Source organism: Gouania willdenowi, chromosome 5 (genome assembly GCF_900634775.1).
Source record: "Gouania willdenowi chromosome 5, fGouWil2.1, whole genome shotgun sequence".
Classification (NCBI taxonomy): domain Eukaryota; kingdom Metazoa; phylum Chordata; class Actinopteri; order Blenniiformes; family Gobiesocidae; genus Gouania; species Gouania willdenowi.
The window spans coordinates 15,064,167-15,084,026 of record NC_041048.1 but is presented as its reverse complement, the minus strand read 5'-3'; the positions used below and the strand labels follow the sequence as shown (position 1 = coordinate 15,084,026).

The following is a 19,860-nucleotide window of genomic DNA, read 5'->3' as shown; positions in this document are numbered from 1 at the left end:
AGACACAGCACTGCTTATACTTTGTCTAACTGCAGCCACTTTACCAACAAATACATTGAGGAAATCTTCATAGGTTTATTTGGTCACATTTTTAAAAACACTTTAAGTGGGATTTGTAATGGATTGTATTGTGTTGAACACCACACGGGGACATTAGTAGAGATGACATTTGACAAATATTTACATTTTGCTTCTTTGACTGTATTTTGATAGTCTGAAATCTGTCTCTAAGGATTGAAAAAAAAACGCAGGTTTTTTTTTTTTTTTTAAAACAGCATTTATTTTGTAGTGAGAAAATATTCTTACCAGGCCGATTATGGATCTCACAGAACAATTTCAGTGACAAAAACTTCTTGTACCAAAACAAAAAAAAAAGGATTTATTTGAGGGCAAGCATGGCCTCGGCTGCCTAATGACTTACAGAAGCACCTCTAAAGAATATGAACCGACATGTTGGTGAATATCGTCACTATTACAAAGAGCTACTTGGCGTCATACAGGAATCTCTTCAATGTTTTACTCTTTTTTTTTTCTTTTTTTTTTTAAATAACACTCTCAACTGCCACAAATTATAAATTATAATCTAAATTTGCTTTCTGCATTCCTTAAATTACTCAACGAAAGCCAATATAAACATACATTTACATATTTACAAACTTTACACATGCACTTTTACTACACTCAGTTTGTATACATGTTTGTATAAGCTGTACATACACAGACAAAAGATTCTTCCACACGACAATCCATCCTTCGTCCTTTGCTTGTCCAATAACTCAGACACTGCTTGTGCTTTTTCACTTCTTTCCATTCGGGTCTTCATTAAGTGATTGATATAAAGTCATTATATAATCCTCTACAGTGGTTTCACATCTTTGCTAACCTGATAGCTGCGCCGGGAACTTAGCCTAGTATCGTATGTCAGTTTCACAATATGGAAAAATAAGCAAACACATTCAAATTCTTATCAGTGACGTTTCAAAGGATAAAGTGTACTCGCAAAAGTCCATTTGGGGCTAAAGTGATTTTTGTCTCGCAGGTTTTTTTAATCATGTAAAGGGATGGATTCTTTGTTTGAGCTGAAATCTCACCATCTTTTCCTCAGTTTACACAGAAAAACATTTATGTGGACACTGGGAAACATGCAGAAGACTCCACTCACCCACCTCCAGGGGAAAGGTGATTTTTGATTGGAGAGAGTTTTTATTTGAGCTTTTCCACCACTTTCTGAAACAAGATTATCTTTAAGACCCAAAGCGTTCCCTTATTAAAGTAACACGTAGCTCGATTCCTTGTGCTGCTTTGGTCCAGGTTTACATCCTTTTGTCCTTTTCAGATTCAAGGTAACATACTAGAACCAACTAATATGAGGAAAAAAAAAAAACATCCAATTTGATCCGAATGCTTCCTATGGTACTGATAAATTAAAATTTAGACACTTTGCGCCTATTTTATGTGGATATTCTGATGTCTCACTTATTACTTCACATCTGCCTTCCATTTAACACGTCAATATTTAGCGGGAGAAATACGAAGGTAAATATTCCACGAATAACACGATGTTTGGGGAGGACGCATGACATGCGTCCTAAGGAGGGTGAGTGGGAATGTATAGGACTGATGCACACACACACACACGCACACACTTCAATGACAAATACAATCTGAGAACATTTTGGACTCCAACAACCTTTAGACAATAAAATAAATTCTACTTTTTTTCTAAAATCTCTTCATAAGTTACTTTGGCGAAAAAACCAGCCTTCATATGAACACAGTGGCCATAAGACAAACAGAGGAGTACTGAACCATTGTGCAAGCATTTTTTTCTTCTTTCCACTTTAGAAAACCTTCAAAGACCATTGGCTGCTTTAATTCCCCACAATAATCATAATAAAAATGAATCTATTATTGTAACAGGGGAAGCTGTATAAGATAAAGATAAAACCTTTTAAAATCGAGTTTATATAAAAGAGGAGGGCGTGAAGTCGTGATTTTGCCTCACGTGGTTTAAATGCACGATAGCACGGTTGTAGGCCATGTGCACGGATTTACGAACACTGGGTTTCTTTCCTTCCATCAGACGCAGTTTGTCCACGGTGTCGTCCAGGCCCAGAGACAGGAGTTTGTCACGAGGGAGCCACTGCCTGCAAGATGGGAGTCATTCACAGTGACTGCACGTCATGGTCGGGGTCAATTATAATTGTGTAATTGATAATCAGTTACAATTATGGTGTAATTGTAATTTTAAAATGTGTTGCTGCTGTCGTAATCGTAACTCAGATAATTGACAGTTATAATTTAATACAAAACTGAGGAACCATGTTACAGTTCTACACGTATGTAGATAACAATTATCAAAACATGTTTCATATCAAGCTTCCCCACATTTTACCATTTAAAAAAAAATATTAAAAACTACTGTATATTGTCATTTGTTAGGAAGTCTAATAAGGTAACCAATAGATAGGAAATAAATGAGATAATAAATATTTGTTTTTAGTGTATTTTACAGCTGATTTAGGACCTGTTATCATAATACATGCTAACAGAAAGCTAACAGGTTAACTTTTATTAGGTTTTATTTCAGGCTCAGTCATTGTGATGAATTGGAATTGACTTTCTGAGGATACAAAATATTGTAATTTTATCGTAATTGGGGAAAAAATGCTGGTAACTGTAATCGTAATTGAAATTGTAATTGAACATGGGTAATTGAAAACGTAACTGGAAAAATCTGTTGCTGTTATAATCGTAACTGAATTGTAACTGAGTTAAGACTTTGTAATTGTAATTGGCATGTTACAGTTTTATCTCTTACACATAAGTAGTTATTAGCAATTATTTAAAAATGTTTCATATAAACTTTTCCCACTACTTGTCAGTTGTTCCAAGAATCATTTTACTATAAAAAAGAAATGTGAAATCTAGGGGTATAGTGCCACAAAAAAGGCTCACACGCCCACATCAAAAATATTAATACTAATATTTTCATTGATAATCAAGCCCAACAATGTAACGATATATAATATTTTTTAGTGTAATTTACAGCTGATTTAAAACATGGGTCAAACTTTTAAATAACAGAGAACATTAATTATTTTGTAAATTACCAAATAATCTTTAATTCAACAATTTAATGAAACTTGCAATTTTCAATTGTTTATCATATTAATGCAGTCGTTTTTTAATTGCAAAATGTTATTTTTTCCACAAATCTTGCAGTTTCTCACAAACAACTGTAAAAAAAATTATACAAATTGGTGACAAAATCAAGTATTTTTTTTAAGTGAATTGAAATGATATTGAGAACTAGGGCACCATGATATTAAAATTGTTCTTTTCTTCTCCCCACCTGAAATCTGTGGCCCACTTGAGATCAAATGGTTCCGTATTTGGTCCCTGAACTAGGGTGAGTTTGACACCCCTGTGAAAAGAGATGCTAATGGAAAGCTATGGGGACGTTTGAGGTGCAGCTCTTACCAAGTTCTTTTGGTGTCAAAGAAAAGCACCAAGAACAGTTCACTTCCTTCCTCCGTTTGTCTGGAGTCGTGCAGTTTGAGCACCTCCACAGGAGGCACTGGGATGGGGATACCATTGTGGAGGAGCCCCTCCTGAGGCATGTCTGGGTCCACAATCTGTGTGTGTACATTTATATTTACAACACACCTTGATTCAAACATTTCCCAGTATATCTCTTTAAATCTTTAAACCTGAATCTCACCATTGCTGGATATGAAGGATAGCCTCTACATTTGGCCCAAACCAGGTCCAGAGGTGTGAGCTCAGTCTCATTATCTGAGGACAGAAGTGTAGACGTTCCTGTAAATAGAGTCCAAAAAGGTGCAATGGATTTTTATTTCTCATATTTTATCTCGAGCCCAAACGTTTATACTGTAGATGTTTATCCACTACACACACGTAACTATTAGATTATCTTGTCATTATACACACCAGAAGCAGAAATATCTCCATTTTCTTGGTTGGGGGCTTTAGCCAACGCTGGTTTCCCTCGGCTGCGTTTGGGAGGAGACGCACTGAAGCTGAGAGAAAGAAGATGAAGTGTGTCATTGATAGAGATTGATTAAAATGCCATAGATCAGTCCAATGCTTATCATACAAACCATATTGTCTATCACTATCACTTTTTTTATACAATATATACAATTTTTACAGAAAGAGCAGGATTGCAGTGTGCAGTATCTTTTTTCTACATTTTTCCACCATTCTTCAGATTAATAAGCTGTACCTCAGGTTTGACTGATCCTATTATTATATACTCTAAAAACTCCTACACCCCTTCAACTCCATTTCCTGCCTCTGAGGGCTCTATTCCATTTCCTCCTCATGTGGAGGACCAAAGTGATGGAAACACATTTGGTGACACAGTGTGAAGTTACCACATCTAAATAACACAAGGATTTATTTCATTATGAACATTACATCATCATTTTAAAACTATACCCAGTGACTTTTTGATCACTAGGTTGACATATTTAAGGGATACTCATCTGGTCTTATAGATGTTTTGTTCTACAAATGAACAAGAAGACAAAGTCATCAACATCCCCCACCAGATTGGTTGTCATTATAACTCATAACCTTTTCCTAAATGTTCTAAATCTAAGAACTTAGAGGAATACATAAGAAAATATTATCACATCAGAATATAAAATACGGTTTCTAAGAAAATATTCCCCTTTGAAGATACCTCGAACAGAGGGAAAAAAAAGGCACAAGGGCAATAACTCTGGAAAAAATATTTGCGCATTTCTCATTTTCGAACTCCATCAAGCTATTGATAGCCTGAAGCCACACACTGAATTTGGTTATCTTAACTTAAAGGGTTTCTGAGAAACGCTGTCCTCTTTAACTCAAACGAAAGGACGCACGGAGCTCAAATCACACTTTGTGTGGCGGGGATAATAATAACATATGAATTACTTGAACATTTCATTAAGCTTCTAGTTAAAGCTGCTCAAGACGATTTTATAGATCAATAAATGCTTGAAAAAAAAATAGTTAAGATCAAAATTCAAAAGTTTATTTTATTCTTCACTTATTGACTTGCATTGCATTGTGGGATGTGGAGTCCGATAAATGAATGCATTAGTGCTTTACCTTCATTCTTACTGTGATTCTTACTTGTTTTTCACCAGACAAAGACAAAGACACACCATTTTTGTTGTAGTTTGTTCTCAGTATTTCCGGTGACATCATCTCACTCCGCGAGACATTCAATTTTGGCCGGATTCCAACCTTTCCGTATAAGTCCTAAAATAAACATCTGCCATTGTTTTGTCGCAAAATTTCAGTCCATGAAAACATCAGAAATGTGTTTTTCGGCGCAAACACAAAAAATCTAGGTAAGGATGAAGTAAAAAACACTCTACATCCCACAATGCAATGCGTAAAACTTTTCCGACAATGTCAATAAGAGTGTTTACAGTGGAGATCAAAACAAACCTTGTGTGGCAATTTCAACCTTTTACATCATATTTTCTGAGCAAATGATCACCATTTTATTGATCTATGAAGCCTACATTATGTCTTTATCGGATAAAATTATTATCGTCCCAAGTAGCTTTAAATTGCATCTTAAATCGAAAGTTCAACAACATTTATGACATCCGCAAACTAGAACTGGGCGATATATCGAGATTCAACATATATCGAGTTTTCTATTTTGATCATATAGAAAATTACAATATCACGTATAGAAGTATTGATATTTCTATTTTTTATATCTTATTTTGCTTTAAAATACTTGTTTTAGGAGTCGCTGCTTTTGCTACTTCTCAGAACAGCATGAAAAGCACAGTTTGATGGATTTCTGAGTGCGTCCTAAATCAGACCTTTCCCTAAACAAGCTACACATAACTCACTCACACGTGCTGTCCTTTAGAGGAGATAAATAAAATAAATGTGCCTGTGTGGCATTTTGCATCAGCAAATTTAACTATGAATTGTATTTCTGGTCAGACTTCATTTGAAATGAAATTATCAAGATTTTTTATCTTATATCGCCATTTTGAGAACAAATATTGAGATATGAATTTTGGTCCATATCGCCCAGCCCTACCACAAACTATATTTAATTATTCCAACAAGCAGATGTCTCTTATTCATTCCACCCATGACCATGTGCTCACCTGAGGTTGGTGTCGTCCTCTTGGTCAGACGACAAGTGTTTTCCATTAACCAGACCTATCAGAATAATACATTAGAGACATATGTAGACTTTAAAGAGACATTTGTATTTGTATTTCTCTCTGTACCTTCTCTGGATGGTGGATGAAGTTTCTCAGCCTCTCCCTCTGAGCTTTGGGCACTGGACCTCAGGTGGTGGGAGGGAGGGGAGGGAGGGGCATGGCAGGGGTCTGGACTCAGAGGTAAAGTGGTCATGGTGCATGGACTGGGGGGCTTGGGGCTGGCCGGGCTGCTGTCTAACCCATTAGTCTTAGTTACAGGACTCGTACCATTCTGCAGTGGGGGAGACGTTTTTTTGCCCGTCCGAACCCCATTTTTAGCCTTTTTAAACAACACAGACGTGCGGCGACCGACACCCACCATGGGTGTGGTCGGGGGAGAGCCGAGGGGCGTGACTTCGTGAACTGCTTCTGGTTGTGAAGCAGGCGTTTCTCCAATTTCAGCCTCGTCTTCAGTTTGACCTTTGCTTCCACTGCGGGAGGAGCGCTGACGTTTGTAGGAACGTCCCGGTGACCTTCGACCTCCGGTTACTATTCCCAGGACCGGCGGTTCCAAAGGGGCGTCGCCTGGCAGTGGCGAAGATACCGGACAGGTGAGCTCAAGCAAGGGAGGGGGGTCATCTAGAGGAAGCATAAAGTCACAGTTAATTACATTTATAGCTGAAATAATTTGTTAATAATTTAATAACGTCACAAAGAAGCTACAATTTTTTAAAAGTGTATTAGATGGATATGTTTAAGTCCATAGAAGTCAGAGGTGAAAGTAATTACAAGTCGTTACGTTACTGTAATTGAGTTGCTTATATGGGTACTTATATTTCTAAATCAGTAATTTTACTTGTTGGAGTTGAATCACCTGTTACAGAGTCAGACAAGTATCCACGATCCACTTTTAACTTTTTTTTACTCTTTGCTCCTTTCTCTTTATCTTTGTGCTCCTCTTCCTCCCTTTCCTCTTTTACTTCATGCTTGGCTTTATTCCCGTTGGCAGGCTGAGCGCTTTGCCGCTGCTGATTTAATCTTAGCTTGAGCGCGTTGATCTCTCTACGCAGCAGCCGGATGCGTTTGGTGCGTCCGCCGCTGGTTCGCATGAATGTGACCGTATCTAATTTTTCCAGCAGGAGCTTCAGCTGTTCCTCAGTGGTCAGATGCAGCCTGTTCCCAGGGTCCAGCAGAGAGTCGACTGCAGAGGGCACGACAAGGGAAAGAAAAAGGAGAACAGATGACACGTGTGAGTTATGACGACAAGGAAAAAGAAAGGCAACACTTTACATGAAGTTTTATATATAAAGACTGTCATTATTATGACATGATACCTGTCATTAGCATAAATAAGGTATCATGAAGGCTGTCATTAAGTGTCATTCGTTACCATAACTTAGAGATGGGCAACATCCATCACAGCTGGGACCACACAAATGTGATCGTCTGATCCGAGGGCCACATTATCAATCTGAGCATTAATACAGGAAAGAACAAAGGGTTTTGTCTTTGTCGTCCTTAAAAAACAACAAGGAAACAAAATGTGAGTTTTTAGACATTTTGTGTGTTTTTGAATCCATCTAATCTATTTTCTTGTCAATTTTTTTCAAGTCATATTGTGGTTTTGTTATATTTTTTGTGTTATTGTATTCATTTTGTGTATTTTTCTGTCATTTTGTGTAATTTCGTGTGTTTGATTAATCATTTTTTGTATTGTTTTTAATCTTTTTGTCGTTACTTTGTGTACCTTTGTTGACATTTTGTGCATTTTGTTGCTGTTTTGTGTATTATGTTGGGTTTCATAAAACCAAACTTCTTGATGAATTAAAATTTTGTTTTTGGGGCCGAACAAAATTAGACCGAGGGCCGCATGTGGCCCACGAGCTGCCAGTTGCCTATGTCTGCCCTAAACCTTAACCCAACTAAATCCCTCCAACTAACCTAAAAAATGCAAACGCAGCTCCAAAGGTGTCATAATTTAGCGAAAGACACTTAATGACACTTAATGATAGCCTTCATAATACCTTATTCATGCTAATGACAGTGTAATGTCAGCCTTATGTATAAAACAAAGAGTTATACATGAATAAAATAAAACCCTCTAATCAGAACAAAGCTGGAACTCACTGTCATCCCATGTACAAGTGGAGAACCCATGTTTGTTCGGAGCCTCTGGTAGGTGCATGCCAGTGCTGGGATCCAGGCCGATGCTCTGTGACTGTCTGTGGGCGTGGCGGAGGATGGCTCCTCCCACTTCCTGTAGCTCCAGGGCTGACTCATGGAACATGGTATCCTTGGAGTTGTACTTAAGGCAGTTGGAGATCATGAGGTCAAAGTCCTTCTCCAAGTCTCCAATAGAACCATAAGCATGTGCCTCCAGTTTGGTGCGCATGGTGGAGAAGTCCATGGGCTGGGAAACAAACTCCAGGTAATCTGGGACCTCAGTGAGTTATAAAAATCAGAATGTAAGCTGAATCGTACTAAAGTCCAAACAGCAAAGCTCCCGTGTATCTCACGCTGTTTTTCTCTTTCTGAGCTTACCTCTGATAGGTTGACAGGATGGGAAAAGATCTGGGACGTGTCCTTCTCCATTAGCTGGTCTAATGTTGACCGCAAAAGAACCAACGCTGGGGTCAACTTAAGCTCAAGGGCAGCCTGCTGCATTTTCATCTGACGTGATGGTGTGAACGCAGAGATAAAAGCAGAGGTAATAACGGGTCAGTTGAGCGTAAACACAGAAAATGACTGATATCATTGAGGCCTAATGATGCTGCGAAAACTTCTGCAGATGTCATGAATTACTAATGATCTGTGCAGATTTTACTGTTTAACTACCATATGAACAGTGAGAATGTACTGGAAAAGTAGCTTTAAAATGATTTTAACCTAGATGCAAGATAACAGTAAAAAATACAAATTGATTGCTATTTGTACAGGTTTACAAAAAAGCTGTAACTAAGCTGCTAGAATGAGGCTTGTTAGAGCCCGATATGCAACAACAATCCAAAAAGTAACAAGACCCAAATTGTTATTACATTTTTTTTTTTAAAAACCCGAAATGTAATAACTGGTCAATAATGTAACAAAAATGATGAGCCTGAAATGTTAAAACGTTTTGCTCAAAATGTAACAAGTTGTTATAACATACACAAATGTGTAAATTTGTGTTTGTAATATATATATTATATATCATTACAGAACTTTAAAATACTCCAAAACCCACCTGTTCAAACCTTCTTTTCCTTCTTTTTCTTTTATTTTTGTTATTTCTTTACTTTTCTGTATTTTGTAAAGCAGATTTAAGTCCCCAAAAAGCACTATATAAAATTGATTTATTATTATTATTATTATTATTAATAAAACATTTTGGAGAACTTTTACATTTTGGTAACGTTTTTTCTCCATACCATCATACAGTATTTATATACATACACACATATTAAAAAACTTCATATATATTAAAGAGGCTAAATGTTTTTACATTTTGGGCTAAGCATCTTGTTACATTATTAACCAGTTGTAACATTTTGGGTTTTATTAAAAAAATGTTTCGAACACATTGAGTCTTGTTATATTTCGGGCTCTAACAAGGCTGCACAAGTAGATTGAAAAAAGGTACCCGGTAGTTATTGTGAATATTCTGGCATCTAGTGGCTTTCAAACATTCATAACTAATATCTACATTTAACTAGTCCTCGGGGGCTGCTGTCCTGCTTGTTTTAGCTGTGACTACGCATGTCATTAAAAAACACCACCATAACATCACGTGTCTAAACCAAAGATCCCACATTAAAATGTAAATTTCTGAATCTGAAGTTATGGAAGGTTGTTTTTTCTGGTTCTGAATTTGCAGAATGGATGTTAATCATAGCTTGTCTTGTGTTTCTAATGTCTTCAGGAGCCCACCTGCTCTCGCTTTAGCCTTTCCCTTTTGCGGATTAGCTCCACCAGCAGCCGGACTCTCTCCAGGTCCTGTCTGAGCTTCTGCCAGTACCGCAGCTCTTCTCGTGCAGCACATAGTTTCTCATCCGGCTCCCGCTGAACATATGGGAAAGAGACACAAGAAAGAAAAAGCTTTGAACTCAGAAAAAAACCTAAAACATTGTCTTAAAACCCCCATGATTATTGAACAGTAGACAGAAAATCTATCAAATTTCCATGAAGTCTAATATAATTTGAAAAGAGCTGGGTTTTAAGAGACGTTTCTAAAAGAATAATATGTTATCTACAAAAATGTATGGTCATTTTTGCCTTTTTAACCATTGTGATGCCCATCCATCCATTTTCCAACCCACTTACTCCTTTTTAGCACCTTTTCTAAGCTTACAAAGAAATATGTTTTCAAAAATTTTCTTCAGGTTTTTTCAATACTTTTGTGAATATTTGACATTTTTGACAATTAAATAGACAGGCACTAGAGGGCAAACCACTATCACTCTGCGGCTCAACTGAATCTTCAAAGGCAACTGTGACTGGTTGTGTGGAAGCGTGCCATAGATTCTAATCACACAGTGCAAACTGTGATGTCTGTGTTTACATTTGGTTTTAGTGTGTGAGAAAAGAAGGGATGCGCCAAGTGGTTCCTTTTCACTGCCTTGGCTCATTGCCTTCAGGCAACATCTTTCAAAATGGTGATAATCAACATTAATTACGGTACATGTGCAGTCATCAAAAAAAAAAAAAAGATGGGAATTTCTTATTTTAGCACAAGCATGGACCAAAAAACCCAAACTCCTACAAACCCTAATGTGGATGGTGAGCAGGCATTATTCAAATGGCACCTTTATCACCACATTAGCTCATATATAGACAAAAGGTTAGTCAAGATAGTGGTCACAATAAAATTGATGTGTGATGAATAAATGTATAAATAAAATCTACAGTCAACATCATAACACTGATATTCTGTTCTCATTTTGCTGAAGATCCACTTCTCCATAATCTTGGCCATGAAAGGAAGATTCTAAGTTGGTCTATAGTTAGCCATTGTCCAAACGATCCAGTGTTCTTTGTTATAAAAACTAAGGTTTTTACAGTAGCTTCTTTCAGTGATTTTGGTACGGTGCCTGACCGGAATGAACAGTTGATTATCTCACGCCAATAGGTCACGATTGACTTTACAACAGTTTTAAAGAAGCCCAATGGCATCGTGCCCCCGAGGCAAGTTGATGGCAAGTATTAGGCTATTGGTAAATAAATAATATATCATATCCACATGTGATAAAGTGTAAGCAAAGCACTTTCCTCACCTGTTCTGCAGCCTTGTGTGCCTGTAGATGGGAATGAAGTCGGCGTATTAAAGGCATTCCATTACGCGACTGTCGCTTCAGTAGCCAGTAATTATGAAGTCTCTGCATGAACTGATTCTTCCGCTGGACGTTTACGCCTGTGCAGATTTTATTCAGCCTGTCAATACAGGACAAAATAAAATAGATGAAAATGAGGAGTGGAAATCCAAATGTTATACAAAGAAAGTCACCCTCACCCACTTCAGTGTATACCATGTTCTTTAACTTGAGTAACCTTTAAACTGTCTGGATAAGAAGAAAAAAATACTTTCTTTGTCCAAATATATATATATATATATATATATATATATATATATCTCATACTTCTCAAAACTCATCTGTTTCACTCAGCTTTTAACATTTAACCATCCACTCATTCATGCCTGTTTCCTGCCTTTTTTTCTGATTTATATTTCTTTGTTTTCATCACTGTTTTTGCTATTGTTCTTTTAACCTGTAAAGCACTTTTAAATAAAATGTTATTATTATCATTCCTCATATTACCAAAACCACTCCTAATAATCACAGCCATGTTGAGGCTCTGGCCTGAATAGTGCTTGGTTTGAGAAGTAATCAATCAAAACAACAGTCAATAACTCAAGCCCCAACAATAAATGTCATCCATATGCAAATTTGATGGAATGTCCCACCTGTGTGAGGGGATCTGCGGCACGAGCAGGACAGGAATATTGGACCGCCGACCTGACCCACACCCTCTAGTATTCTTCTTCTTCTGACCTTTGGGAGTCTTCTTGTTTTGTGGTGATGGCGGGCTCTGAGTGTAGGATCTCTGACCACGGTTCCCCCTCCCACCCACTAGTCTCCCCTCCACCGACTCGTCCCCAGAGCCGTCCTTCCGGGACCCGACAGGAGAATGATGCTCACAGAAAGCAGTTTTCTTAACAGAGAAGGTGGTACCGTTGACACCTGTCTCTCGTACCGGATCTATCTTCATGAACAGCCCAGCTTTCTGGGCACAGGTGACATGAAACGCCCTGTAGCAGTTGGCTTTGTGGCACTGAATGGACGCCCCGTGGCCTTTCTGCTTACACAGGTAGCAGGTGAGTTTCCAGCGTGCGGTTGGGATGTTCTTCACCCCTTCAATGGGTTCCAGAAACACAGTATTGGCAAAACATACTTCTGGGATCCAAATGGCACAGACAACATGGGCCCAGCGTCCATCGCTTGTCTGCTTGAAGGCACCTCCTTGGTTGGGACAGAGCACGCAGTCTACAGGGCGGGAGGGGGACTGCAGGCAGCAGCGGCACAGCCACTGGCCCTCAGGTACGTAGGGCACTCCGTAACACTCCTGGTGGACGGCTAGGTTGCAGATGTCGCAGAAGAGGATAACGTTACTATTTAGACATTCGTCGTCTAGGCAGACGCAGCAGAAGGCGTCCTCGTCAACGGCACTCTGGGACAGAGCCTGGTTGCGGGACTCCAGGATAGACTCCCTCTCCAGGCGGTCGATCAGTAGCTCGAACGTGTCAGGTTGTACCGACGCATGGCCATCAGACACCCTCTTCTGGTTCACCATCTCCAACCAGGCCAGGTCCTCCTCGTCCATGTCGTACTCTGCCACCGTGTCTTGCTCCTCCCTGGTCTTCTCTATGTACCTGTAATAAGCTGGGGGAAGGGGAGGGGCTTCTGGAGCGGAAGCAGAACTCAGCACGCGGAAGGTGGGCTCGGGGAGGGGACTTTGTTGTGACAGATGCTGGGAGCTATGAGTGGACGTGTTCTGTTGTGAACCAGAGCGTTGGTTCTGATGGGACGTGTTTTTATTACTCTTCTTGTTTTTACCGTTCGTGGGTTTCCTCCATGATCGCACTTTGCTTTGCGTTTGTTCGCTGTTCTCCTTGTTACTGTTGCATTCTACGATGTCCTGTGCCATCATCTCGTCCTCTGTGATGACTGGCAGCGGATCTGTGATGTTGATGCGATGAAGACGTCCTTCCAGGTCCACTTCCACTATTTTCTGAGCCTGGGCGTATGTGAGCGTCTCCCTTGATGGGGAAAGCTGCAGTCTGTAGGGTGAGGGGGACCGCAGCGGGCCCGTTGACCCCCTTCCTCGGCCTCGGCCCCTCCCTCGACCCCTGCCCATGTTTAGTCTACCAACAGCTGTCTCGCATTGCCACCTCCTCACTTTCCGCATGGGACTTGACACGAGCTCCCTGAAAACACAGAAAAAAATACATTACTTACTATTAAAATATATCTTCCCCACCCCTTCCATATTCCTACCCTGATTCTCTCTTCCCTGTTCCTTTCCCCCTCACCTAGGTGTAACACTGCCCTCTTCTTTTATATTCTCCCTTTAATAAAGTTTTTCTTACCCTTCCTTAGGGATGGCTGGTGATGGTCACAATTATGCAATAAAATAAATTAATCTATTTAATTGCAATAACCATACATGCATTGCTGTCATAAAAAGATTGCACTACATTTATAGTGTTGACCATCGACAGCATGCGCAGACGAGGTAAAAAAAGAAAAATATATATATACATATAATACATTCAAACCTTAAAATTACTGAATAGACAACATTTTTTAATTCCATTTATTATTATTTTTTCTGTGAGATGATGTATCTTGCAATCAATTCAGACAAACAATAACCAAAAACAAGAAATTACACTCCTCACACTTACAGAAAATTCAGAAAACTGTATCTTTAACCAGCTTTGACATTGTAATGTGATTTTTCCTTAATCTATAGTACATTTGTAAGGATGAGGACTGGAGAAAAACAACTGGGACTTTCCTCAAATACATTGGCAAGATTCCACATCATAAAAACAAAATTGTGACATACAATACCAGGGAAAAATGAACTTCACACAGGAACTTCAAAGTAAATCATTATTTTCCTTGGCTCCCATTGATATGACATGTTTACTCTGCACATTCCAGAGAGGCTTGGTTGGAGGGAGATCTGAGGGGAATTTGGAGGTCAAGGTAACACCGAATGTGTTTCTCATACTATATTCGCATTGCTTCATATATTATAGGTACACGTATGTGTTAAAATAACATCCACAAAAATGGCAGGATAGTTTAATCACTACTAGATTCTGATTCTGATTCTACTAATGACAAGTCCTGTGCATCAATGTTCCTCTTTCATGAGAGAACCTCTACTCCATCCTGCCTTCACTCTCATACGCTGCTTTGGATTAATAGAACAATATTTGAATGTAAATAATTAAAACCATCAATCTAATCTATACTGTCTCTACACCTTGCACCTTGACCTTTCTACCTTATTCAGACACATCTGTTATGCCGTCTTCCGCTAACTTTTCTTCCTCTCCAAGCAACATTGTCCATGATGACATGATCCGTCAACCTTTCCATCACCAATGTAACAATGAAAGTTGCTCAGAGATGATCCCTGATATCGTAGCAACCAAACTTCCCTGGCCACACCCCTCACCACCTTGTCCTGCTAAAAACAATCCCACTGGTGCCCCCAAACTACCCCACAAGCAGTGTTTGTTTCTGCTTCAATTAGCTGGTGTCCTATGAACAAGGTTTCATCTCTTTTTCTGGGACAAGAATGTGATTAATTTTATCCTTTATTATAATTTAATTGGCATATTTACAGTGAATATGTCCCCTAATATCACATCCACAAACGGGTGCTATCAAAAATAAATAATCATTGTTATTCATGTCTAGCCAAGGTTTACTGTGACGTCCCCTGAGCGAAATTGATTCACTGTTCACTTAAGCCATCAATAATGATAATGTTGTAGATATATGGCACCTGTCTTGTTTTTAAATAAAATCTTACATAAACAATTGCTCATATTTTGAACTGGCCCTTTCCCGTAGTTACAAACAAACTTATTATCAAATCATTTATTTTTGTTTTATTTAAATATGAACAAATGTTTGCAAATATAATTTATTTTCAAACAAAATTACAATAAAAAGTTGTAAATTGAAGACGTTGGTTAGAAGCCAAAGAGGATTACCAGAGTTGTAAGGCAAGTCACTTTTGTTTTGTAAAATACTTTTAGTATTTGTTATTTAACATTTGTTCCCTTCAGAGACTTACTCTTTAGATGTTTAATCTTGCCCTAATATTGCAGGAGTTACAAACTAATGAATGGAGAAATATTTACAAACTGCAGTTTTGCCTTTTTCTTTATTTTTATTTTAACATAAATTTGGTCATATAAATCTATTCTGTCTTTATTGTTGCTTTGGCTCTTGAGTAGACACCAGTGCATCAGGTGGCCCCCATCCAGTCTGAGACCCCTAAATTATAGTTTAGTTTTAGTTTCATTATATTTGAGTAATTTACATTCATAATTCTTACAAAACACAAGATAAATCATTACACAATAATTAAAACTCGAAAGGATTAGGCTGAAGCAAAAAAACATTAAGGTGCCAACCCCACATTCAGTTATCATTACACAAACATACAAATAGCAACATCAAAAAGAGACAATCATTTTAGTACATTTTGACACCACACAGAATTATCACAAGCTACACACATTTATATATATATATATATATATTATATTGGTGTTTATGATATAGCATTTATATTAATTCCAAATATTACAGGGTTACCGACAGTTTAAAAAAAAGAGCTATGGTCTAATGTAATTTGCATATTTTGCCAAAACACTTCTTTTATAATGTATTTTGAATTTCTACAGACGAGCAACACTTTTAAGGTTTTAATCACTGTAAAATGTTAATTATAAAAGCATAATAAACCACCAGACCCTTAAATACTGACAGATTATTGATAAATCATATATTTATTAATGTATTTATTAATAAATAATATATTTGTTAATGCATTCTGTTAATCCAGGTGCCATGTGTATTTTGTAGAGCTGACAGCTCTCCTGATGTGCTCAGCTCAGCAATGACAGGACGTCACCTTAAACACTCTCTTGCCCAGTGTTGTGTGGGGAAGTTATTGGCTCCGCCTCCCCTGTCTTTTCATTGGCGCAGCCTTGTATCTGTAACACAGCCACTACTTGGCTTAACCAATGAGAGGGCAGCTTCGTGTGCATTTTCTGCCTCCCGTTGCTGAGGGTAGTTCGGTTGCGAAGTGCTAAATACCAGCTCCACTATCTCCCTCCTGTCAGCCATTTTGAGCGCACAGCGGCACGGATAGGGCTGCAGGTTGATTAGCAGCCCAATTATACATGCACAGAAAGGGCAGAGGCTGTGTGGGCACCATATACACTCACCGCACCTGTACATTAGGTGCTTATTGAGCAGCGCTTAACTCGCTTTGCACTACAGACCTCTGCAGAGGGACAGAAACTGTCTCTGAAAACGCCAGGACACGGATGTCGTGTTACAGACACAGCACCGAGTACACCACAAACACCAGGCCGCTTTACCTGTTTCAGACGTGACCCGCGGTGTCACACCGTTCGACAGCACCGCGCCAGATGACTGTTAGCGACACACCGCAGCCCAGGCTATCAGTTAGCTGCGCTAGCCGGTCATTTCAGCATCGACAGCGTCACCCTCAGCGCTCCGCTCCTCCGCGGCGGCTTCGCTTCGGCTCACACACTCGGCCCAGCCTCATTGGTGTGGTTTGGACTTAACTAACGGTGATGGTTTGCAACGTGGGAACAGCAGAATCCAGAAGATATCGCATAAATGTACCTTGGATGGGGCTAAATATTCAGACAAGATGGCAAGAAAAATACGCCCCTTTAGAAAAAAACAGCTCAGCCAATCACAGACCGCCATACACCTCGCTCGCAACGCGCACAATGCTGTGATTGGTCAGGGAGCGAAATCGAAGTCACCAGTGTCAGCATGCAGGCTGCCACAGAAAGAAGGAACACAACCGGACATTTATTAGCGCCTTCTGCCTTATCTTTATGTCCCCCAGATACATCCGTCCCTCCAGCCGCTATCTTCTATATGCGCCATGCGTGAAAACGAAATCTTGGTTCTTCATTCCATTAATCAAATGTTTTTTTTTGTTTTTGTTTTTTTTAAAGTTTGGACTTGATCCACATTATATTCTAGTACACAATATTGTTTCTGATCTCCAACGAAAATCATTGTACAGAAATATAAGCAAAACAGTCTTGGTCTGACTCCTTTTCTTTTACTAAACAGTGAATTGTGGCGCAGATATGGGCAACTGGCGGCGCGGGGGCCACATGCATCCTTCTCTCCAATTCTGTGCGGCCCTAAAGTTAATGACAAAAATAACTCAAAAACAACAAAGATAATATGCACAAATGGCTAAAAACGCAGAGAATGACAGAAACATACACTAAAGGACTCCAAAAACACGTGACATTTAAACAAAAACTTCACAATGACAGACAATAGAATACAAAATGAAACAACAAAAATACACTACACGGCAATAATATACAACAAAAACACACAAAATAACTACAGAAATACACAAGCTTGTTCTTTCCTGATTTCCTGTTTATTATTCTAAATTCTGATGTGAATGTTGATAATGTGGCCCTCTGATCAGACAATCTAATTTTTGTGGCCCTGGCTGTATGCTATTAATGTATGTTGTATGTTGTTTTTCTTGTAGTTTTCATCTATCTGAATGTGCTTTATTCTCTTCAGAGCTTCATAACATCTACCAAATGTATATATTTACCAAACATACAGTGGTGTGAAAAAGTGATTACTGCACACCTGTTCTCAATGTAGAAATCACTTAAAGTCTGTGTAAAGCTAATTTTGACATTTTCTTCTAAACACATTAAATAGGTCATCAATGTAATCCTTAAAACATGTACTAAGCCATTCAACCATTTATAATTTAATTGTGGCGCTAGGCTTCAAAAACTGTTTCCAATTTCTGTGTTCAGGATTTAATGGGCGGGTTAGAAATCAGGGACGCGTTAAGTAACGGAGCCCTCATTAGCATAAACCCGACCCTGATGCTGAAGCACACCAAACTTCCACGGCCTCCAGCGGGCGCAATTCAACCCCTAGCGAAAACAAACCAAAACCGCGATTTTGTTTTTCGCCTCTAGCGGGGGCAGTTTTGACTCTACCCGGGAGGGATGCACATATTGGAAGCACTATTGACGCTGGAGCCACTTTCACATTGCTCTTTCCCATAGACACAGTAAGGAGGCCGCACTCTTTCCGCACATGGGCGTGGTTCCAGCGCCTCTAACTGACACGCCCCCAGCATTTCAGAGCAGAGGGAAGTGCTTGTTTTTCCATGATTTTGAGACCTAATTTTATATACTTGTCTTTCGTCTCTCAAATTTGGCTCAGTGGTCAATGACACATGTTTCTGTGGTGTGACAAACTCATAACACAAATGTATTTCTGCTTTACACAGACTTTATATAGGACCTACCTGACAAAGTGAAGTACACTTAAAGATCCTCAAAAGCTATAGACATCGTCCCGAGATCCAGAGACATTCAGGAACAAATAATTAAAAAAGTATTTGAAATCTATCAATCTGGAAAAGGTTATGAAGCCAGGCAGTAAAAGCCATTATCCACAAATGGCGAAAACACAGAACAGTGGTGAACTTTCCCAGGTGTGGCCGTCCGACCAAAATTACCCCAAGAGCGTAGCGACGACTCATCCAAGATGTGACAAAAGACCCTGCAACAACATCTAAAGAACTACAGGCATCACTTGTTTCAGTTAAGGTCAGTGTTCATGACTCCACAACAAGAAAGAGACTGGGCAAATGTCCAGCATGGCAGAGTTCCAAAACCAAAACCACTGCTAAGCAAAAAGAACATTAAGGCTCGTCTCATTTTTGCCAGAAAACATCTTGATGATCCCCAAGACTTTTGCGAAAATATTCTGTGGAATGACAAGACAAAAGTTGAACATTTTGGAAGGTCTGTGTCCCATTACATCTGATGTAAACATAACACCACATTTCAGGAAAAGAACATACCTAAAATATGGTGGTGGCGGTGTGATGGTCTGGGGCTGTTTTGCTACTTCAGGACCAGGAAGACTTGCTGTGATAAATGGAAGCATGAATTCTGCTGTCTACCAAAAATTCCTCAAGGACAATGTACGGCCATCTGTTCCTGACCTCAAGCTGAAGCAAACTTGGGTTCTACAGCAGGACAATGATCCATAACACACCAGCAAGTCCACCTCTGAATGGCTGAAGAAAAATAAAATGAAGACTTTGGAGTGGCCTAGTCAATGTCCTGACCTCAATTCTATTGAGATGCTGTGGCATAACCTTAAAAAGGCGGTTCATGCTCGAAAACCCTCCAATGTGGCTGAATTACAACAATTCTGCAAAGATGAGTGGGCCAAAATTCCTCCACAGCGTTGTAAAACACTAGTTATCGCAAACGCTTCAGTGCAGTAGTTGCTGCTAAGGGTGGCCCAACCAGTTATTAGGTTTAGGGGGC

The 19,860-nt window shown here is 39.1% G+C and overlaps 1 protein-coding gene across 3 annotated transcripts; it reads right to left on the bottom strand.

The window, feature by feature from the left end:
• Positions 1 to 281: 281 nt before the first annotated feature.
• On the bottom strand, positions 282 to 17,167 carry brpf3a (bromodomain and PHD finger containing, 3a). Of its 3 annotated transcripts, none has more exons than XM_028447124.1 (13): positions 16,861 to 17,167; positions 12,130 to 13,650; positions 11,441 to 11,597; positions 10,098 to 10,229; positions 8,733 to 8,861; positions 8,319 to 8,631; positions 7,066 to 7,392; positions 6,279 to 6,830; positions 6,153 to 6,207; positions 3,955 to 4,043; positions 3,725 to 3,822; positions 3,484 to 3,638; positions 282 to 2,147 (listed from the first exon to the last, which is right to left on the bottom strand). In XM_028447124.1, the coding sequence occupies exons 2-13, from the start codon at positions 13,629 to 13,631 to the stop codon at positions 1,964 to 1,966; spliced, it is 3,693 nt and encodes a 1,230-aa protein (XP_028302925.1). In that variant the 5' UTR covers positions 13,632 to 13,650; positions 16,861 to 17,167; the 3' UTR covers positions 282 to 1,963. The 3 variants fall into 3 exon arrangements, with proteins under 3 accessions (XP_028302925.1, XP_028302926.1, XP_028302927.1); XM_028447125.1 differs by having other exon boundaries at positions 3,725 to 3,798; XM_028447126.1 differs by having other exon boundaries at positions 8,319 to 8,601.
• Positions 17,168 to 19,860: the final 2,693 nt, after the last annotated feature.